The sequence below is a fragment of the Rattus rattus genome, chromosome 11 (genome assembly GCF_011064425.1).
Source record: "Rattus rattus isolate New Zealand chromosome 11, Rrattus_CSIRO_v1, whole genome shotgun sequence".
NCBI classification, from domain to species: Eukaryota; Metazoa; Chordata; class Mammalia; order Rodentia; family Muridae; genus Rattus; species Rattus rattus.
In genome coordinates, this window is record NC_046164.1 from 29,077,601 (window position 1) to 29,096,406 (window position 18,806).

General features: G+C 43.8%; 1 protein-coding gene across 1 annotated transcript in view; it reads left to right on the plus strand.

Annotated features, from left to right (window-relative positions):
* Atp10d (ATPase phospholipid transporting 10D (putative)) overlaps nucleotides 1-18,806 on the plus strand; it is a 62,183-nt gene that overhangs the window by 25,344 nt on the left and 18,033 nt on the right. Inside the window, exons 10-15 of the mRNA XM_032916654.1 lie at nucleotides 2,465-2,653; nucleotides 5,381-5,990; nucleotides 6,501-6,607; nucleotides 8,266-8,392; nucleotides 10,073-10,257; nucleotides 17,381-17,687. Of these exons, the coding sequence (XP_032772545.1) occupies nucleotides 2,465-2,653; nucleotides 5,381-5,990; nucleotides 6,501-6,607; nucleotides 8,266-8,392; nucleotides 10,073-10,257; nucleotides 17,381-17,687 (1,525 nt within the window). The remainder of the gene's footprint in view (nucleotides 1-2,464; nucleotides 2,654-5,380; nucleotides 5,991-6,500; nucleotides 6,608-8,265; nucleotides 8,393-10,072; nucleotides 10,258-17,380; nucleotides 17,688-18,806) is intronic.

Here is an 18,806-nt window from a genome sequence, read left to right on the forward strand (position 1 = left end):
TGGGTTAGGGATTTAAAGATCGCTAGAATGTGGTCCTTGCCTTAAAGGGACTTCTAACCTCTGCAGAGGGCACTGTTTAAAGACAGCTACTTCAGACATGGTTTCATGCAAGATGGCAACGTTTGTCTAGCACAGCAAGGGAACAAATGATCTCTCATATACCAAGGCCAGGACAAAGATGGATCTCTCTGGTCTTGGGAAAATAATTACACAGACATAGTCATTTAGATGAAAACCGTACACGGCCATTTTGCACTCTCTCCTCAACTCAAGAGCTCTCTCAGTCATGAGGGATTGAGTTATTTTGTCAATCTCAGTGGAGTATTTGTTTCTGGAGCTTCCTTTTGGTGTGGATGCCTCCCTACATCTTCCTGTGGGCTCTTCTGTTTATATTCCTTTATGGTGGTTTCGGTGTGTCTTCTGTGGGGCCAACTATCTAGAAAGACCCAGCTTTACTTTGACAGTTCTTGTCTGCAGAGTCCTGTTGACAGGAGTATCTCTTACGTGACTAAATACACATGCAGGACTTTCCCTAGCTTTAGTATTGCTTCTGTTGTTGCGCTCACAGAACAGGATTTCAGCTCTGTAGTCCTCTACTTGCTGAATTTAGATAGAATTTAAGACTACGTTGTGACAGCTCATAGCATGTGAATTTTAAACCTGTCACGGCCCTGGTAATCTGAAAGGAGAGTGTGTGTCACTTGAAAGGAAAGAAAGAAGAAAGATAGGCAGGCCAAGGAAGCCCTCATTCCAGGGTTGGCTGTCAGCAGAGTCGAGCCGAGACCTGAGGGTAGAACGTGTAATTGCCAGCACTGTACTTCTCTCATCGAACCCGTGATCACTCTCACCAAATGCCAGAGCTGAGACACTAGACATGATACCCCAGTTTTTTCCTTGCTTTTAAAATAAAATTCATGACAAGAGCAACGTTGAGTTTGAGAGAATACAGGCCCACATGACAAGGAGGGCCTGGCAAGGCCCTGAGGCAGCCAGCCACATTGCACCCAGCCACATTGCACTCAGCCAGGAGGCAGAGCCGATGCTCGGCTGGTCCTCGTCCTTTATTCTGTCTAGGAACAGGTCAAATGGGATGTGCCACCGGCATTTATAATTTGTCTTTCCTCTTTAATTAAGCCTTCCTGGACACCCCCTCTCAGACACACCCATTTCCTTAGGTGATTCTAAATCCAGCTGAGTTGAGAATGAACAGGATCCCCGACATGGTCATGTGAGTACAGTATCACATGACCTTGTGGCACTTTCTTCTGTCAGGTGCTTCTCCGGGCCTCTCTGCCGCAGTGTGCTTTGCTAATCAGCATCCCAGACTCCCTGTAACACAGTGGTGCTTCTTCAGGGCTGTGATTCTAGGTAGTACTGTCTAAGCAGACTAAATGGTGCAGTGTGAAGACAAGGTTTGTAGGATGACATGTTTTAGTACTCTCGACTGAGTCTGAGATGCACTCTGCCAGATGAAACGGGGTTCCCGCACCCCACTCTGGTGACAGAACTTCTTAGAGAACATCCTTACAAGGAGAGGACGGCACAGTCGCCAAACGTATTTGCTAGTGAGAAAACTGGCATAAGTATCCTGGCTGTGAAATGTCCACTAGTCTCCTAGCCTGTTTATGTTTTTTTTCTTATAGAAAGTTGTTTTTATAATATGAATGAATGACTTGAGCAAAAAAAATAATTTGTTCAATACTCTGATAGGAATTAAATTTCACTTTTGAAATAATTGTTTCTATGTCCTATTTAACTGAATAGTCAAAATATTCTCCATTTCTAACATCTAAATATAGATTTACATGTGCTTCATTTTATTGTTTCGTTTCTCAAGATACCATATGCAGTAAACTTCACAAATTACACTTATTGGGCTGGTGAGATGGTTCAGTGGGATAAGGTGCTTGCTGCCAAGCCTGGCTGTCTAGATTCGATCTCTGAGCCCACAGGGTGGAAGGAGAAAACCAACCACCTTACACTGGTTTCTGATCTCCACGTGTGCTTTAGAACACGCAAGAGCACACACACGCGCACGCGCACACACACACACACACACATTCACACACATATACATTCACACACATTTACACACACACACATTCACACACACATTCACACACACATTCACACACACACATTCACACACACACATTCACACACACACATTCACACACACATTCACACATACACACACACATATGCATTCACACATACATACACATTCACACACACACATTCACACACACATTCACACACACACATTCACACATACACATACACATTCACACACACACACACACACACACACGTGCGCACGCATGCACGCGCGCACACACACACACACAGAAATAAATAAATACGGGAAAAATGAAAATTTAGTTTACCATCGCATGCTTCACTTAAACTCCTATTATAGAAGCCTTTGATGTTCACGGCATACTTTCTCATATTGTCTCTTCAGGAAACAGACGTGGTACCAGATACCAGACTTTTAGACAAATTTGGCCAGATTACCCCTCAGCTGTTCACCCGCCTGGATGGTGCCGCGCAGAGCGCACCCCTGGAGACTTTGTACATCATGGACTTCTTTATTGCACTGGCAATTTGCAACACGGTGGTGGTTTCTGCTCCGAACCAGCCTCGCCAGAAGGTGAAGTTAAATGGGGTTTTCTCAGCTGGGGATGCTATGGGGGTTTACATGCATCCATATTGGGTTCGTTATGGGATGCTGATAAGTCCGAAAGCAGCAGGAAGAGCAGGTGTATACCATTTCCTCAGGATTTGTTCTTGCCTCTGCACTTACCACAGTTATTGGTCCTAACGTGCTCAGTCCTCTCAGAGCCTTGAAAGCTAGGAGCTCTTGCTCTGTTCTTCTGTATTTCAAAATCATTGATTAGTTAGTTAACTGATTAGCTTTGCATCCTGACTGCAGTTTTCCCTCCAGTCTCCCCCGCCCCTCCCCATCCTCTCCTCCCTTTCTCTTCAGAAGAGGGGAGGTCTCCCATAGATATCAACCACCCTTAGCATATCAGGTCTCAGTAAGAGTAGATACATCTTCTATTGAGTCTAGAAGAGGCAGATCACTAAGGGGAAAGGGTCCCAAAGGCAGGCTGCAGAGTCAGAGGGAGCCCCTGCTCTCACTGTCGGGAGTCCCACGTGAAGACCAAGTGGCACATCTGTTACATATGTTCAGAGGGCGTAGGTCAGTCTTAGGTGTGTTCTCCCGTTGGTGGTCCAGCCTCTATGAGCCCCTATGGGCCCACGTTCATTGATTCTGTAGGTTTTCTTTCTGTCCTTAACCTCTCTGGCTCTCACAATCCTTCCTCCCTAATATTTGGTTGTGGGTCTCTGCATGTGTTTCCATCAGTTGCTGGGGCTGGAGAGCTGTTAAAGGCTAGGCTCATAATCAAAAATGTCCCTCTGCATCATAAAGACGCCTTGGAAGGATTTCACCAGCGTTACAAAACCAGTGTGCAGGGCTGGGGCTGAGGGTGGGGGCGAGCCTAAGGCGTAGGCTTACCCTGGGCTTACTCTGAACATTTGCTTTGCCTTCCTTGCCCCACTAAATTAGAGCTTCCCATGAGGCTTCTGAGTCCTACGACATCATAGGCATGACATAGTGAAGCATTAGTTTAATCGTCATGATGGTGACAAAGTTTCTTCAAGTGCCAGCCAGATTTCCTTTGGCTCAATCTATCTATAAACCAATTTGAGTTCGACCTGCCAGGATTCAGAATTTCTTTAGTGTAGCTGTGCCTAAGAGGTCATGGAAAATTTACTTCTAGTTACGAGGAAAAACCACTGGTGATCTATCGCAGTATACTAGCGTCCTGGTATAGCTTGCCTTTCCCACACAGCCACTTAAAATTCAATTTGCAGCAAAATCCAATTAAATGTTAATGCTCCAACCGATCATTTTCTTTTGGCAACTTCAGAGGTGGGAACTTGAACATAAAAGTAATTCACTTTCACTGAAGCCGCACCTGATCAGAGACTGTATTTAACACAGTGCTGCCTGAGACGATGCTCTAAAAAAAGCGATTATGTAATTAGAGAATAAATGAGATTTTGAAGAAAATGTACTACACGGTATTTTACACCTGTTTTTCAAGTTGGTGATTTTTTTGGCATTTTTCTCTCTACGAAGTATTGTAGATTTATTCGTAGAGGGAATAAGGCTATATTGCTTAGAATAAACTCTTGGTGGGCTTGAAGACCCCTGCTTCTCCCAGATTCGTAGGGTAGCGAGAGAAAGGAAGCGTACGGAATGATACAAAGACTTCCCAGTGACAAGGTGCAGATTTTGCTTTATGTCTGAGTCTCTGATAAAGCAAAGAGTGTCCAGCAGCAGCCCCTCGAAAGCCATGCTGTCAGTTACCGAGGAAAACGTTTAAATTCGCCACATACTTTTGAATGAATAAACTTTACAATCTACTGGGTGATCTTTCGTGATAGGCATGAAATTATAAGCTTAATCCCTGATATTAAAAGAATAAAAGAAGGCAAAGTGTGAATAAGAACAAACTGCATACTAATAATAGTTAAAATCATGTGATGATGTGGTTAAGTTCCTCTTCACTAATTTCCACACACTGCCCTGTTTGGTTATAACCTTTTATAGACTCTAAAGGCCCTGAACTTTTGAAATAATTTACCCATGCTCTATAAACTTCATTTTAAAATACATATCAAGAAGAGGTCTTTGTTTTAATATTGAAATTTAGCTAATTTGAATTTTTATTTTAATGGTGATTAATTGTTTCATAATTGATTCTTTGAGGCAGGGTCTCATTAGGTAACCCAACCTGGCTTTGAATTTGGGGGTCCTTCTGCTTCTGTCTTTCAAGAGCTGAGATTATGTGCAAGCACTACTATGCCTCATTCAATCTGCTTATAATCGTTATTGTATATATGTAAAATTCTTCTATCTTTCTTTCCTTCCTTTCCTTCCTTTCCTTCCTTCCTTTCTTCCTTTCTTCTGTTTTGTTTTGTTTTGTTTTTTGAGACAGGATTTCTCTGTATAGTTCTCACTGCCCTGGAACTCACTCTGTAGATCAGGTTAGCTTTGAACTCAGACATCAACTTTTCCTTCCAGGTACTGGGATTAAAAGCATGCATCACCACCCCCCAGCTTTAGAAACAATTCTATAAGGAAATCCAATATTAGCATTTTGTACCTAAATAGTTACAGAAATATACAGCGTCATCACAATGTGTAACGTCGTTTTTCCTGGTGGCATTTTATTTGTCTTCCTGTTTGCTATGGAATTTCTGGGGAGGAGGCAGGTTGGCAGTTAAGACAGTGGGAACACTTTCAGGATTGTAATGACCTCATTTTGGACCTGTTATTAAGAACTTGTTCCATTGTCCTTCCTAGATTGGGCTCTCCTCACTGGGTGGAATGCCCATCAAGTCCTTGGAAGAGATTAAAAACATCTTCCAGAAATTGTCTGTCCGGAGATCAAGTTCACCGTCCCTTGCCAGCGGGAAGGATTCAACCTCTGGGACTCCCTGTGCCTTTGTGAGCAGAATCTCTTTCTTTAGTCGAACAAAACTGTCACCTCCTATGGAGGACGAGTCTTCTCAGATGGATGAAATTCCCCAGGCCAGTAACTCAGCTTGCTGTACAGAAACTGAGGCAGAAAACAGTGACATTGGACTCCCCATTGCCTCAGCTGAAGCCCTAGATGGCCCACCGCCCTTGGCTTCCAACCTGTGTTATGAGGCGGAGAGTCCAGATGAAGCAGCCTTGGTGTATGCCGCCAGAGCTTACCATTGCACTTTACGGTCTCGGACCCCAGAGCAGGTCGTGGTGGACTTTGCTGCTTTGGGTTCATTAACATTTCAACTCCTACACATCCTGCCCTTTGACTCGGTAAGGAAAAGAATGTCGGTTGTGGTCCGGCATCCTCTTTCCAAACAAGTCGTGGTGTATACAAAAGGCGCTGATTCGGTGATCATGGAGCTGCTGTCCGTGGCTTCCTCAGGTAGGTTTACACAGTTGTCATGGTGATGGTCAGACGGACTGGGGAGTTTGGGGCCACGCCCACACTTGGAAAGAAAAACTGCTTGAGTTGCTGGGAAGACAGAAGAGCTGGCGCTGAGATCTTGGCTTGTTTACATCTGAAACCCATCCTTAGCGGTGTCTCTGCAGTTACCTATTTGGTCTTCTGGGGGAAAATGGGCATCACAATAATATCAATCTGTATGAACTTCAGGAAGCATCTATTGCCTAAAAAGGGAGGAGAGCCCTGGAGAGGCTAGATAGCGCTAGCCCTTCCCAGCAGCGTCTGTTTCAAAGCTTCAGTGCTTCCTCTGCGCAGGAGGAAAAGAATCAGAGTGAAGAATTATGCAGCTGATCCTTTCCTAGGCACACATCTGAGACACACAGCTAGATGCTTTTTGTTTCTTATGGATTAAACTGTCATTTTTAGAGGAGAAAAAAGGTCTAGTTGCACAGGCTGGCAGGAATAATGATTTTCTGTTCCTGGTTTCAGATGGGACAAATCTGGAAGATCAACAGATGGTAATAAGGGAGAGAACACAGAGGCACCTGGACGAGTATGCCAAACGAGGCCTGCGCACTCTGTGTGTAGCAAAGAAGGTGAGACTGCCCAGTGCACCCCAGGCTTGCGTCTTCTCCTGGTTACCCATCATTACTGAAAATGAGTGTGTGTGAGTGTGTGTGAGTGTATGTGTGTGTGTGTGTGTGTGTGTGTGTGTGTGTGTGTGTGTGTGTGTGTGTGTGTGTGTGTGTACCGGACCTCAATCCAAACCCAGCTACCAGGGAGGTCCCCCCCAACCCCCCAGAGTCCCTTTTTACAGCCTCTCCATTCTGCATGTGACCAAGTGGCCTTGAATGTAAGCAGCGGTTTCTCTAGAAGTAAAAAGCGCAGCATCAACATCCTCCCAGCTCGTCAGCATTAAATGAGATTTGAAAAAAACAATTGACCTGAGAGCAGCCTTCCTGTTCCTCTTGTGAAGTCTTGGAAATTTTGTTTGGCCTGCTTCCTTTTTCTTTTCTTTTCTTTTTTTCCTTGTTTTAAAAGATTTATTCATTTATTATATATGAGTACACTGTAGCTGCCTTCAGACGCACCAGAAGAGGGCACCAGATCCCATTACAGATGGTTGTGAGCCACCATGTGGTTTCTGGGAATTGAACTCAGGACCTCTGGAAGAGCAGTCAGTGCTCTTAACCACTGAGCCATCTCTCCAGCCTTGGCCTGTTTTTTTTATGTGCCTGTAAACTGATCCTTCAATCCAAGTAAACTTACCAAATTATTTTTAAGCCAGTTTTGATTATTCTTTATGGAGAAAAACAGTCTTGCTGCATGATAGGTCCTTTTTAAACAAAAAGTTAAGTAGCAAGAAATAATCAGAGCCCCAGAAGGGCTTTGGGGGCTGTTATTGCCAACACCTGTCCCTGAGCACCCCTGTTATAGTTATTAATTATTGTGGAAGGCAAAGTGGGGCTGGCTCTGTTGTGGACTTCCAAGAGCCCAGTCAACCAGAAAGGATCAAATGTCTCTTTGATACAATTGTAGGAAGCACAGGGGATTCAAGGTCGAACCAACTCTGGCTTCTCACTTGAACGTATTCCAATAGATGTTTTGTTTCCCAAATCAAATTACTGCAGGCAAAAATGAGTGTGTAAGAGAAGAATTGCTTAGCTTCCTCCACTCGACCCTGGTTTTAAGACCTGAAATACAGATTCATCCAATATGGCAATGAAAGACAGAAAGACATTGGCTCCTTCTCCAGGAGTTGTGTTTATAAGTTTTGTTAGAACGATGGCCCTCCTGTGTTTTTTAACATGGCGACTTTCTTGTTACCTTTCCTGAAGCTTCACCTTAGGAGTTAATCTTCAGAAGGCATCTGGAGTGCTGTTGGCTGTGGCCAAGCAAACATTCCTAAGGGAATTGTCTTAGCTGCATCATTAGAGCGCTCCCAGATTTAACTGGCTATTCCACCTTCTGTCCCAGTTTAATAGGTGAACTCACTTTCACCAAAGATAATGCTTAAAAGTTCCCAGAGATACTAAGCTGTGGTGTCTGTCTATCAGCAGGGTCATATCCACGTGATCAGAGTTTGGGGAATCCTGTGTTCGTGAAGTGAAGGAGTATGGATCAAAAACAATTGTGCCCATAGGGTGAAATCTAGAAATGAAGTTGTTGCATGGAATTTTGCCCAGAGTCAGTCCTGGTAGGGTATTGCAAGGTTAAATGGCCAGACTCCTAGCCTCTTTTCTTCCTCTCTTAGGTCATGAGTGACACGGAATACGCAGAGTGGTTGAGGAATCACTTTCTAGCAGAAACCAGCATCGACAACAGGGAAGAATTGTTAGTTGAATCTGCCATGAGGCTAGAGAACAAACTCACGTTACTTGGTAGGTAAATTGTGCTGTATTGTCTGAGCAGAGAATTTGTCTCTAAATCCATTATTTTTCTGTCCCTTTTGGCCACTTTGATGTTTTTTTTAAACTCAATTACCTTTACTTTATTTTATTGTTGTTTTGGTTTGAGATAGGGTTTGACTATTCTATAACTAGCTATGTAGACCAGGTTGGCCGCAAACTCACAGAGATCCACCTGCCTCTGCCCCCAAGGGCGGGGATTCAAGGCAAGTGTCACCAGCACCCAGCTAGCCACGCTGATCTATTAAGTGTATGTGGTTCTCCCTCTCTGTCCATTCTGACCTCTTCCCACATTCAAGTGCATTCAGATCCTAGTTCCTCTTAGTGAACTAGAGTTCCTCTGTGATGGGAACAGAGTGGGCATTCTTGGGAAGATGTAAAACTGAAACACCCAAGGCCTGATACAGAGTCAAACAAACACCCTGGTCCAAGAGAAGGATTTTGCAACTATGTTGCAAAGAATTGGAGAAAGCCTTAAATTTGTGTTGTCGTCTAAAATCTTTATAACAAACATACATCTTATTTAGAAGAAATAGATCACAGAGTCGTGCAGTAGCTTGATCATGCTCAAAGACTTAGACATGAACTAAAAAGCAAGAAACTCCAGTGTCCCCAAATATAGGGCCATGTCCTTTCTTCTGCACCCGCAAGTGATCTTCTCCTCTCTCCTGATTCTAATCTAAACTACACAAACACAGCCAACACTCCTCGTGTCAGGCTGATCGGCACCTCGGAATTACTCACAGAACTCTAAACTGTCCTCATGCCAGAACCATGTCCCCAGGAATCCCAGGGCTGAGGGTCTAGTGCATGACCTTGGCACTGGAATTTCTGAAAGCCTCCAGAGGGATGGTGGGGAGCTGGCAAGTTCAGAAGCCATGCCTTGGAGCACGGAGGTGTGGATTCTGACGGAAGCCTCACTATCACACCAAGAGAGCTGCCTCTGAGTTCCGTTCCTCTCTGTAGGGGAAAACAATCTCCTCTCCTGTCTGTCGGGAACAATAGTCGTGTTCCCCTTTAAATACTGATCATTTCCTCATGACAGTGTAAGGAGCTCACATGCATGCTTCTTCACCTGCATGCCCGAAGCAGAGCCCCTGTGGGCTTAGTGCCAAAACTCATTTGGCAGCAAAGTCAAACCTGATTTGAGGTGGCGCTATTTTTAGCATCAATACCCAAATTAGCATGAAAATATGCAAGCTTTTCTATGACGTATAAATATGCGTGACTAATGGGTATTACAAAATAGAAGATGTATCAGCACATGACCGGTGGGAAAACTTGGGTTCTGAAGCACATCTGGTTCTATCCAGTTGTTCCAGAAAAGGACATCATGGACTGACACTATGAAAGAGCACCCCTAATGGACATTGTATCCTGTGGCCAAGTGTTCTTTAAGAGCTTGCCTTTAACCCTGGGAGTGTCATAGAATGGTAAAATTGAATCGGCTTTTGAATTTGTTGATATGAACACTAGCCAGAAGGAGAATGTGTGTTTGATAAATCCCATGGTTCTTTGTATTTTATGTCTCGTCCGCAGTTTACGTAGGTCAGAAATGAATGCCCCACAGAGAGGATTCATTTGATGGCCAAGTGAGTTCTCTCTGGCTCTGGCTTCTAGGAAACCTTGTTTTTCATTTCGACTGCTTTTCAGGTGCTACCGGCATTGAGGATCGTCTGCAGGAGGGGGTCCCCGAGTCTATAGAAGCCCTTCAGAAAGCTGGCATCAAGATCTGGATGCTGACAGGGGACAAGCAGGAGACAGCCGTCAACATAGCTTATGCATGCAGACTCCTGGAGCCGGACGACAAGCTCTTCATCCTCAACACGCAGAGTGAGGTATGCTCGACGAGACTGAGCCGGTCTCTCAACTCCCAGCCCCTAGGGCGTTAGGAGATGGACGGGTGTAAGGAAAAGGGAAAGCCAGCCATCTGTAGCTCCTTGCTGTTATGCTGCTGAATGACCTTGCTTGCTTTGGGAGGGTGCCACAATTTTTCTAAAAGCCCGACTCAGAGGCATCATGAATGAATGCAAGCATTAAAAGAAACTCCCTTTTCTTATTTGGCACACCCTACTGCGCGAGCAGGGATTTGTCAAAACAGAACAAAAATGAGAATACATGTAAAATCCTGAGACTGGAACTTACTTCCCTTTCAAGTTGAAGGGAAGTAGTAGTTTCTGTTAGTAACTAAGATATTTTTAATGATAAATTTTAAAATTAGGCTCTCGGCACAACCCTGCCCTCTAGTGGTGAATTTAGGTGGTGCTCCCAGCTTTTGTAGAAATAAAGGGGATGGATGGAGGTGTTAAAGCAGGACTTGGAAAGATTTTGAACCACCTCCCCCCCCCCAATGTTAGGCACCAGGACAGACATTTGAATAAGTTACGTAGGTAGAAGGCTCCTAGAGGAGTGACATGCTGTGTCCCAGACGTGTGCATACTGTTGTGAAAGTCAGGCAGTAACATGATGCTGTCACCGTGGCCTGACTTGGTGATGTCTGCAGTAGCCACCTTGCAGGATCAGGTTCTGAGCCAGTGTCACAGGCTGTCACCTTTGGCTAGCTAGTGGTTTTATGGCTCAACCCTGGTTGCTACTCAGCTCCGTGATATGTTTCGAGGAGAGAGAGTTGTCCTTATTTAACACTGACTGGGTGATGTTTTATGGCCATACTTCTAACTGGCAGTGCCATTAAGGTGCAGGATCATTTCAGTGTCTCAAGTGGATGTGGCTTGAGTGACATATGAAATATTTACCACTACTGACCAACTATCTGTCCTTGGGGAGTTACCTGCCCCACGTGGCCTCTTCTTCCTTGCCTGTCACGGACGGTAGTTAAAATGAGGAAAAGCCTTCTTCAGCATTAGTTTAGTGAAGGGTTTCTGGGGAAAGACCACCTCCCTCTTCAGATGGTTGGCAACGCCAGCAGCACCTAACAATGCTGTAGATGTCTCAGCCTCTATAGAGAGAATGGCAAGCATAAAATGAAAAACAGAGAAGTAATCAGTGCCGTGGAAATGCTGCCGCCAAGCCTGGGACCTGGGTTCGATTCCTGGAACCAACTTGAGCACACGCACACCACAAAATGGGTATGCCAGTAGACGAACACACACCAAATGCATAAACAAACAAAAATGAAGGGAAAGTAATTAACTATTGGTGCTCTTAATTTGACTTAGAGCTTTTTAGACATTCAAAACTTTTATCTTGAGATCGTAGCTCATGGCCATTATTAAACATTCAAACAATGTGGAAACCTTTTAGAAAAGCTAAAATAGTAACATCATCCCCTCAGAGAGAGCCTACTGACCAGTCAGGCATCCCTCCGGATGGCTCCCAGTCTGCATACATGGGAAGCCAAGCATAGCGTTGCATGCTTCTCGGACGTGGGGCCCCATGCATTTGTCAGGGGAAGTGCTCCCTGTGTCTGTGAGAACAGACATGGTGATCTGTGTCATCATGAGAAGCAGGCAGAGCATCGCTCAGGTCGGGTGTGTCAGTCACTCTGTGCATCCAAAGGGAGCTTTGCTTCAAAGGGGACATTCGTCAAGACGTGGAGATGTTTTGACTGGCACACTTGGGGTAGGATGGATGCTTTTGGTCTGTGGTTATCAAAGGCTAGTGGTAACTGCCAAGTGTCTTGTACCTCCCAGAACAGCACCACACACAAAGATTTTTTTTATTTCAAATATCAATGCTGCCAAGAGTGAAGCAGAGTACTTTGTTTCTAGGAAATAATGAATGCAAGTCGGTCAGTCAGCTAGTGCACTACCTGGCATGCCGTTAAGCTTCTGACATTCTGCACCGGTTTCTCTTTAAAAGATTTAAATAAATCTGTATGTAGGTGTTTGTATGTGTGTGTATATTTATGTCTGTGTATGTGTGTATGTATGTGTCTCTGTGTATGTATGTTTGTATATGTGTGTATTATTTATGTCTATATCTGTGTGTGTGTATCTGAATGTGTGCATGTATGTGTTGATATGTGTGTGTGCCTGTATATGTGTGTACGTGTGTGTGTGCAAGTGTGTATGTGTCTGTGTATGTGTATGTATGTGTGTGTATGCATGTGTGTATGTATCTGTATGTATGTGTATATTTATGTCCGTGTGTATGTATGTGTGTGTATGTGTCTGTATGTGTGTATGTCTGTATGTGTGTGTATGTGTGTCTGTTATGTGTGTGTGTGTGTGTCTGTATGTGTGTGTATGTATATATATGAGTGTGCATGTACATGTAAAAGCCAGAGGTCGATTTCTAGTCTTGTTCCTCAGGGGCTATTTTTTTTTATTTTAATTTTTGTCTGTCTCTCTGTCTTTTTGTTTGTTTGTTCATTTGAATCAGGGTCTCCTATTGCCTTGGGGCTTGCTGATTGGACTACAGAGGGCAGCCAGCAAGCTCCAAGAATCTGCCTGTTTCCATCTGTGTCTGCTGTCTGCCTCCCAGTTGCTGGGTTTGCCAGCAGTACCACCATGCTCAGCCTTCCCCCAGGGCTTCTGGATGTTAAACTCAGGTCCTCACACTTGCAAACACTTTGCCGACTGAGTCATCTCTCCATCTCAACAAAACTTATTTTTAGCAGATACATGGAAATAAAAATTATATTAGTGTGATGTTATGTGATGTTTCAATCCAGCTGTAGACCCTGTAATGTCTAGATTAGATTTAACAAATTGACCTCCTTATTTTCATCACAGTCTTTTGTGGTTGTTGTTGTTGGTGGTGGTGGTTTGGTTTGGTTTGGTTTGGTTTGGTTTGGTTTGGTTTGGTTTGGTTTGGTTTGGTTTTGAGACAGGGAGACAGGGTTTCTGTGTAGCCCCGACTGTCCTGGAACTAGCTCTGTAGATTAAGCTGGCCTCAAACTCATGGAGATCCACCTGCCTCTGACTCCGGAGTCCTGAGATTAAAGCCTGCACCACTACCTCTAAACTCATTTCTCATTTCTTTATGACAAAAACATGTTGTTGTAAAATATATATAAAATAAATGAGTATCTTTCATCCCCACTAGGTCTACATCACAGTGCCCCAAGATATCTGCTAGACATCTTAAGTCTCAGTCAGCAAAGCGTCTCACCTGCTTTGCTCCATCCCATATCACACTGCCGAAGGCCTCTCTCTGAGCCTGGCGACAATCTCTCTACCTATCTAGTTCCCAAGGCGGGTTTCCATGTCAGAAACACACATCCCAATTCCGCAACTGCCCAGTGTCTCTAGCCGCTCCACACTTTCTTACACTTAAATTGATACACGAAAGGACACACAACACAATAACCTTTGATCCAGTTGATAAGATATAATTGCCCACCTAAACATACAAAGCCCGGTTCACATCCATCCCTCAAGAATATTCATAACAACCTGTAAATACACAGAGCGGAATCTTAACGTCAGCTTCCACGTTCTCTCTGCCGAGGCTTCTCCCAGTCTCCTCCTCTTCCTCCAAACTTCTCTCCTGCCCATCCTTCCTTCTCCTCCAACAACAGGCCTCCTTCTATCCTGTACCTGCCTCACCTGTATTTTACAAATTAAATGGGGGAGAAGGTTTCTGGTGAAGTCACCTGAGTCCTGAGTGCGTGACTAGGCAACCATCCTTGGGGCAGTGGAATTAGCATCAAAATACAGATAACTCCAGGGAAAACAAAAACAAAAACATATAAAACCCTTTCTTCTAGATTTTGTTTTTAGAAGCACAGTAAATATATTTTTTATTTATTGAATTAGATCTTTATTGATTGGTTAAAAATTATCACGAATATATATATATACACGCGCGCGCGCGCGCGCACACATACACAATTTATGTTGGAAGACATTTAAAACTACCAGTTCAAGAAATAATTAGTGCATATCTAGTTGATGTTAGTTGCTACTGATAACTTTATATGTGTGAATTTTCTATGCAGCTCAAGACAATAGAGGTAGTTTAATTTTCATTTCGTGAGTCTGGGTTTAGTAACTACTCTGTAAATATCCCTTTCCCAGTCTCCATTCCTCAGGAGTCCCTAAAAGTCAAAAAGACTCGTATCACAAAGCCCAAGCTGTCCTGTGTGGGTTCCGAGATATCTAAAGTCATGTGTGGTAACTTTACAAATTTCTATGAACTCCACTGTGGGCATAACTTTATCCACTTAGAAGCCTTCATCAGTTCCATCCATAGGAAGGTTTTTTTCCTTTACTATTCACGTTATCAAATCCTAACATTGGTTGTTCAGACGTACAGAGCCAGCTCAGGATTGTTCGGTTTAAGTTATATGCTTATAACATTTTTCTTCTGAAAATAATAACCTAGTATTTACAGTCTTTATTAGAAGCTCTAAAAGACGTTCCACGCATGATCTCATTGAACAATTATGACAAGTACATATTAACTCGTTTTATAGGTAGAGACACCAAAATATGGTGATTTCTTACCGTGTTAAGTAACAACAAACATTGAAGTTGTTATCTCCTACTTTAAGATATTTGTATATTATATTGTGATTGATAGATTATATATAAACAACTACTTCCTACAGTTGGTGGAAATATCATGTGACCCAGTTATCACTTTTCCTGGCAGTATAAGGGCTCCAAAATCCTGAGAGTATAGATTGAAAATAAATGGTAACAAGTACCCGAACTCACAAATCTAGAATTGATAATCAAGACTATATGTGTGTGTGTGTATGTGAATGTATGTGTGTACGTGTATATACATGTGTGTACATACTGCTAAAAAGGTCAGCACCTTTTGTATACTCATAAAGCTACAAGTGTTTCACAACTATATTATGAAGACTATCTAGACTGTAAACTCTACCATATAATGTCAGTGCTTCCAGGAATTTTATATTAATATACATGTTCCACTGTAAACATCACCTCTTATGGAACAGTTTGACTTTCAAAGACTATTAAGTACTCTGATTTCTAAATTATGCCATATTAATTTCATCAAACTCAGAAACATTTGTATAAATGGTTTTCCTGTTATATTTTGTGTCTACAATAGGCACATGTGACTTTTCCTTCATGGCTTTAGAGGTACGTAGGCTCAAGTTCGTTCTAAGGTTAAGGTAGTTGGGTAGCTCCATTTCATAGCTGGATGTAGACTGCCTATTTTGAGGCTGTAACAGACTCTGTGAGCTGAGTACTGTAGAGAAGATAAGAAGTTTATTGTAGCCCACAGATTGAAGGCTCATAAGCATGGTGCGAGCTATAGCTTCTGGTGGGTGTCCCATGATGGAGAGCATCCCACGGGGCTATGTGCACCGATGGTGAGTGGTAGAAAGCTCAGTTGGGACGAGAGGAAGCACAAGGGTAAGGCGGGGCCAGGCTAGCCTCTTTCCTTGTCTGTTCCTGGAGGAACTAGTCTGTTCCTAGTAGACTAACTAACTCCTTGTGAAAGGCCAGCACCCATTCCTCCATGACCATCCACAGGGCTCCACCTCTTAAAGGGCCCAGCCCTGTGCAAACTCATTCGCAATGATTATTCATAGTATGGTCATCAAGTCTGTTGCATCATGATTTTGTATCTGTTCCTACCTTTTCTTTGTCCCTTGTATTTTATTGTGGGTTAGGAAATGCTTGGTAAATTAGCACTTAAAAGTTTTTTTTTTAAAAAAAAAGTCACTCATGAACTTACATCAATAAATTATTTCAAGATGAGTTTCAGTCTCCCAGTTCTAGATCTGAGACCTAGACTTAGTGGTCATCAATGCAGTACTTTTTGAGTAAGTTTATGGTTAGTTAGTCTTTGTGAATAGAGTGTGCTCAGCAAATATTTGAAGTTGAGTACCCGTACGTGTTTGCGAGGGCATGGGTTTACGCATGTGTGAGCGCAGAATCTGGAGTGCCCCCAGAATTCAGAAGAGCACGTTGGATCCCACTGAAACCTCAGTTACCAGTGTTTGTGAGCTTCTAGAGCAGTGGTTCTCAACCTTACTAAGGCTGCAACCCCAACCATAAACTTATTTCAGTTGCCTCTTTATAACTGTAATTTTGCTACTTTTATGAATTGTAATTTACAATGTCTGTCTTCTGATGGTCTTAGGCCGCCCTTATGAAAGGGTCCTTAGATCCCCCAGGGGGTCATGACTCACAGGTTAAGAACTGCTGCTCTAGTCAGTGCTGGGAGCTGAACTCTGATCCTCTGCAAGAGCAGGAAACGCTCTGCACTGATGAGCCAGGAAGTGCCTTTTTCCCCCCTTTCTTCCCTACAGGGATTAAAAAGTGAGTTAGGTACAAGCTTAGCATATGTTAGGCCAGAGCTACAGTCTCTGAAACAACAACAACCAAACCCAAACAGATTAGAAGGGAAGACTGCCTTTATAGCATTTCCTGTGTCTGGTGGAGTGCACACGCATACAAAGCTGGTGTGATAAACTCCACTAAGACCATCCTGACCAGAGTAGAAGCTCCCTGAAGACAGGCGTCCCAAGCCCAGAATATTTTCTCATACGCTTCCTCAGCAAATGCGTCTGAGAGGATCAATGTATCAAATAAAAAGAAGATGCAGGCGTTAGTCACTGCCTTAAACATCTCTATGTCTCAGTTGGTCTTCACAACAGTGTTGGGATGGAGGCAACTCGTGCCTTTTGCAGATGAGGGAGATGATGTGTTTGCTTAATGCCAAACGGCTCGTAGTGGGTGGCGCGAGACCTGAGGATTCTCCAGATCCATTTCTCCAGATCCATTTCTGGGGAAGAGATGCGGCTGATACGGTGGAATTTTGCATCCAATGTAGGCATTTTAAGCTGTAAAAATTATGTCTGTGGTGCCCCCATCTTCCCTGGCCTCAAGTCCACAGAAGCCCATGAGCGCTGCAAAACTGAAAAGATATGAAGTGGTCTCTTTGACAGTAGCTTATGGTTCACTACCCAAAGCAGCCGTGATCCAGCAATTGCTAGGGAAGGAGAATGAAAAATTGAGCCAGCTCTCCAGTGGTGCCCTGAGGCTAACAGCCTCTTCCCCTTTATTCAAGGATGCCTGTGGGATGCTGATGAGCGCAATTTTGGAAGAACTGCAGAAGAGAACTCAAGTGTCGCCCGAGCTGGCATCACCGAGAAAGAACTTTCCTCAGCCTCCTGACCCTCAGGTCCCAGGACGTGCGGGACTTGTTATCACTGGGAAGACCCTGGAGTTTGCCCTACAGGAGAGTCTGCGAAAGCAGTTCCTTGAGCTCACTGCATGGTGCCAAGCTGTGATCTGCTGCCGAGCCACCCCCCTTCAAAAAAGTGAGGTGGTCAAATTGGTTCGAAACCATCTCCATGTGATGACCCTGGCCATTGGTGAGTGGAGGTAGGAGGGTGGGGACCCTGTCTCCTTTGTATGTCCCAGGGGCTGATCCTTTGTCTCTCCTTTCTTCTGTATATAATATACTGAATATATCCATCCATCCATCCATCCATCCATCCATCCATCCATCCATCTCCTTATAATTCTGTATTTTCTTTTCCAGATGCACTTTCTTTCCTCCCCTCCATCTCTGTCTGTACTACTTACTCCCTTCCTGTCTCTCTGATTTTTACTGTGAACCTGATGTTAGGCATGGGGCACAGAGAACAGTGTGATAATATTCTGTTGGTTATATCTTAGACCCCAAATTAACTTAATTACCTAGAGCTCAGTATCGAACCATGGAACTGAAAACCTCAGGCGTTCTTCCTTCAGGAAAGTTAAATTTAGTTATACAAAACAGTTATCCATTCAATGCATATATTTGAGTGACATGTCTGTGACAGCCTTCCCCCTACCCCTTAGGCAGTAACTGATACCTTTCTTACAGTGCATAGAGCTAGCACAAATGAATGAGCAGCTAAATGTAAATATGGCAAATACCAGTTAACAAATGCTATTGAGAAAAATAGGGAAAAGATTTGCCATTTTAAGTTCAGTTCTCCGAGCAGTGGCAGCTGCTTCAGCTGTGCGTGAGTAAAGACAACAGAGATGGCAGAGGGGCCATCCCTCTGTAGTGTCATATCTGCAAGTGGCTTCTGGTGTTGAAGGAGACTAGTGTCTTTGGTCACCACTGTAAAACCATGTGATGGGGCATGCTGGGTAGCTCTGGAACCTAAAAGTGGGCAGTAGTAAAAGCCTAAGACAGAAGTTGGGACCTGGCACTGGGGTATTGTTGTGATCAGCCTGGCCATATCTTTCATTGGACAAATGTGGACTTGGGGACTTTGGATTTCCAAAATGGCGACATGCTTTAAATGGTGCTTGATGGGCCGTCCCAGTAAGAATATGGAGACTTTGGTGCTGAGCAGGATTTGAACTGTGGGGGGCTGGCTCAGAGTTTTCAAAGGAGAAGAATGGTAGTATGTGGCTTAGAGACTGTTCAAGTAACTCTGGGACATGGGCTAAAGCTCATAGGACCAACTTGTTCACTTGAATAGCGCTAGGTTTCC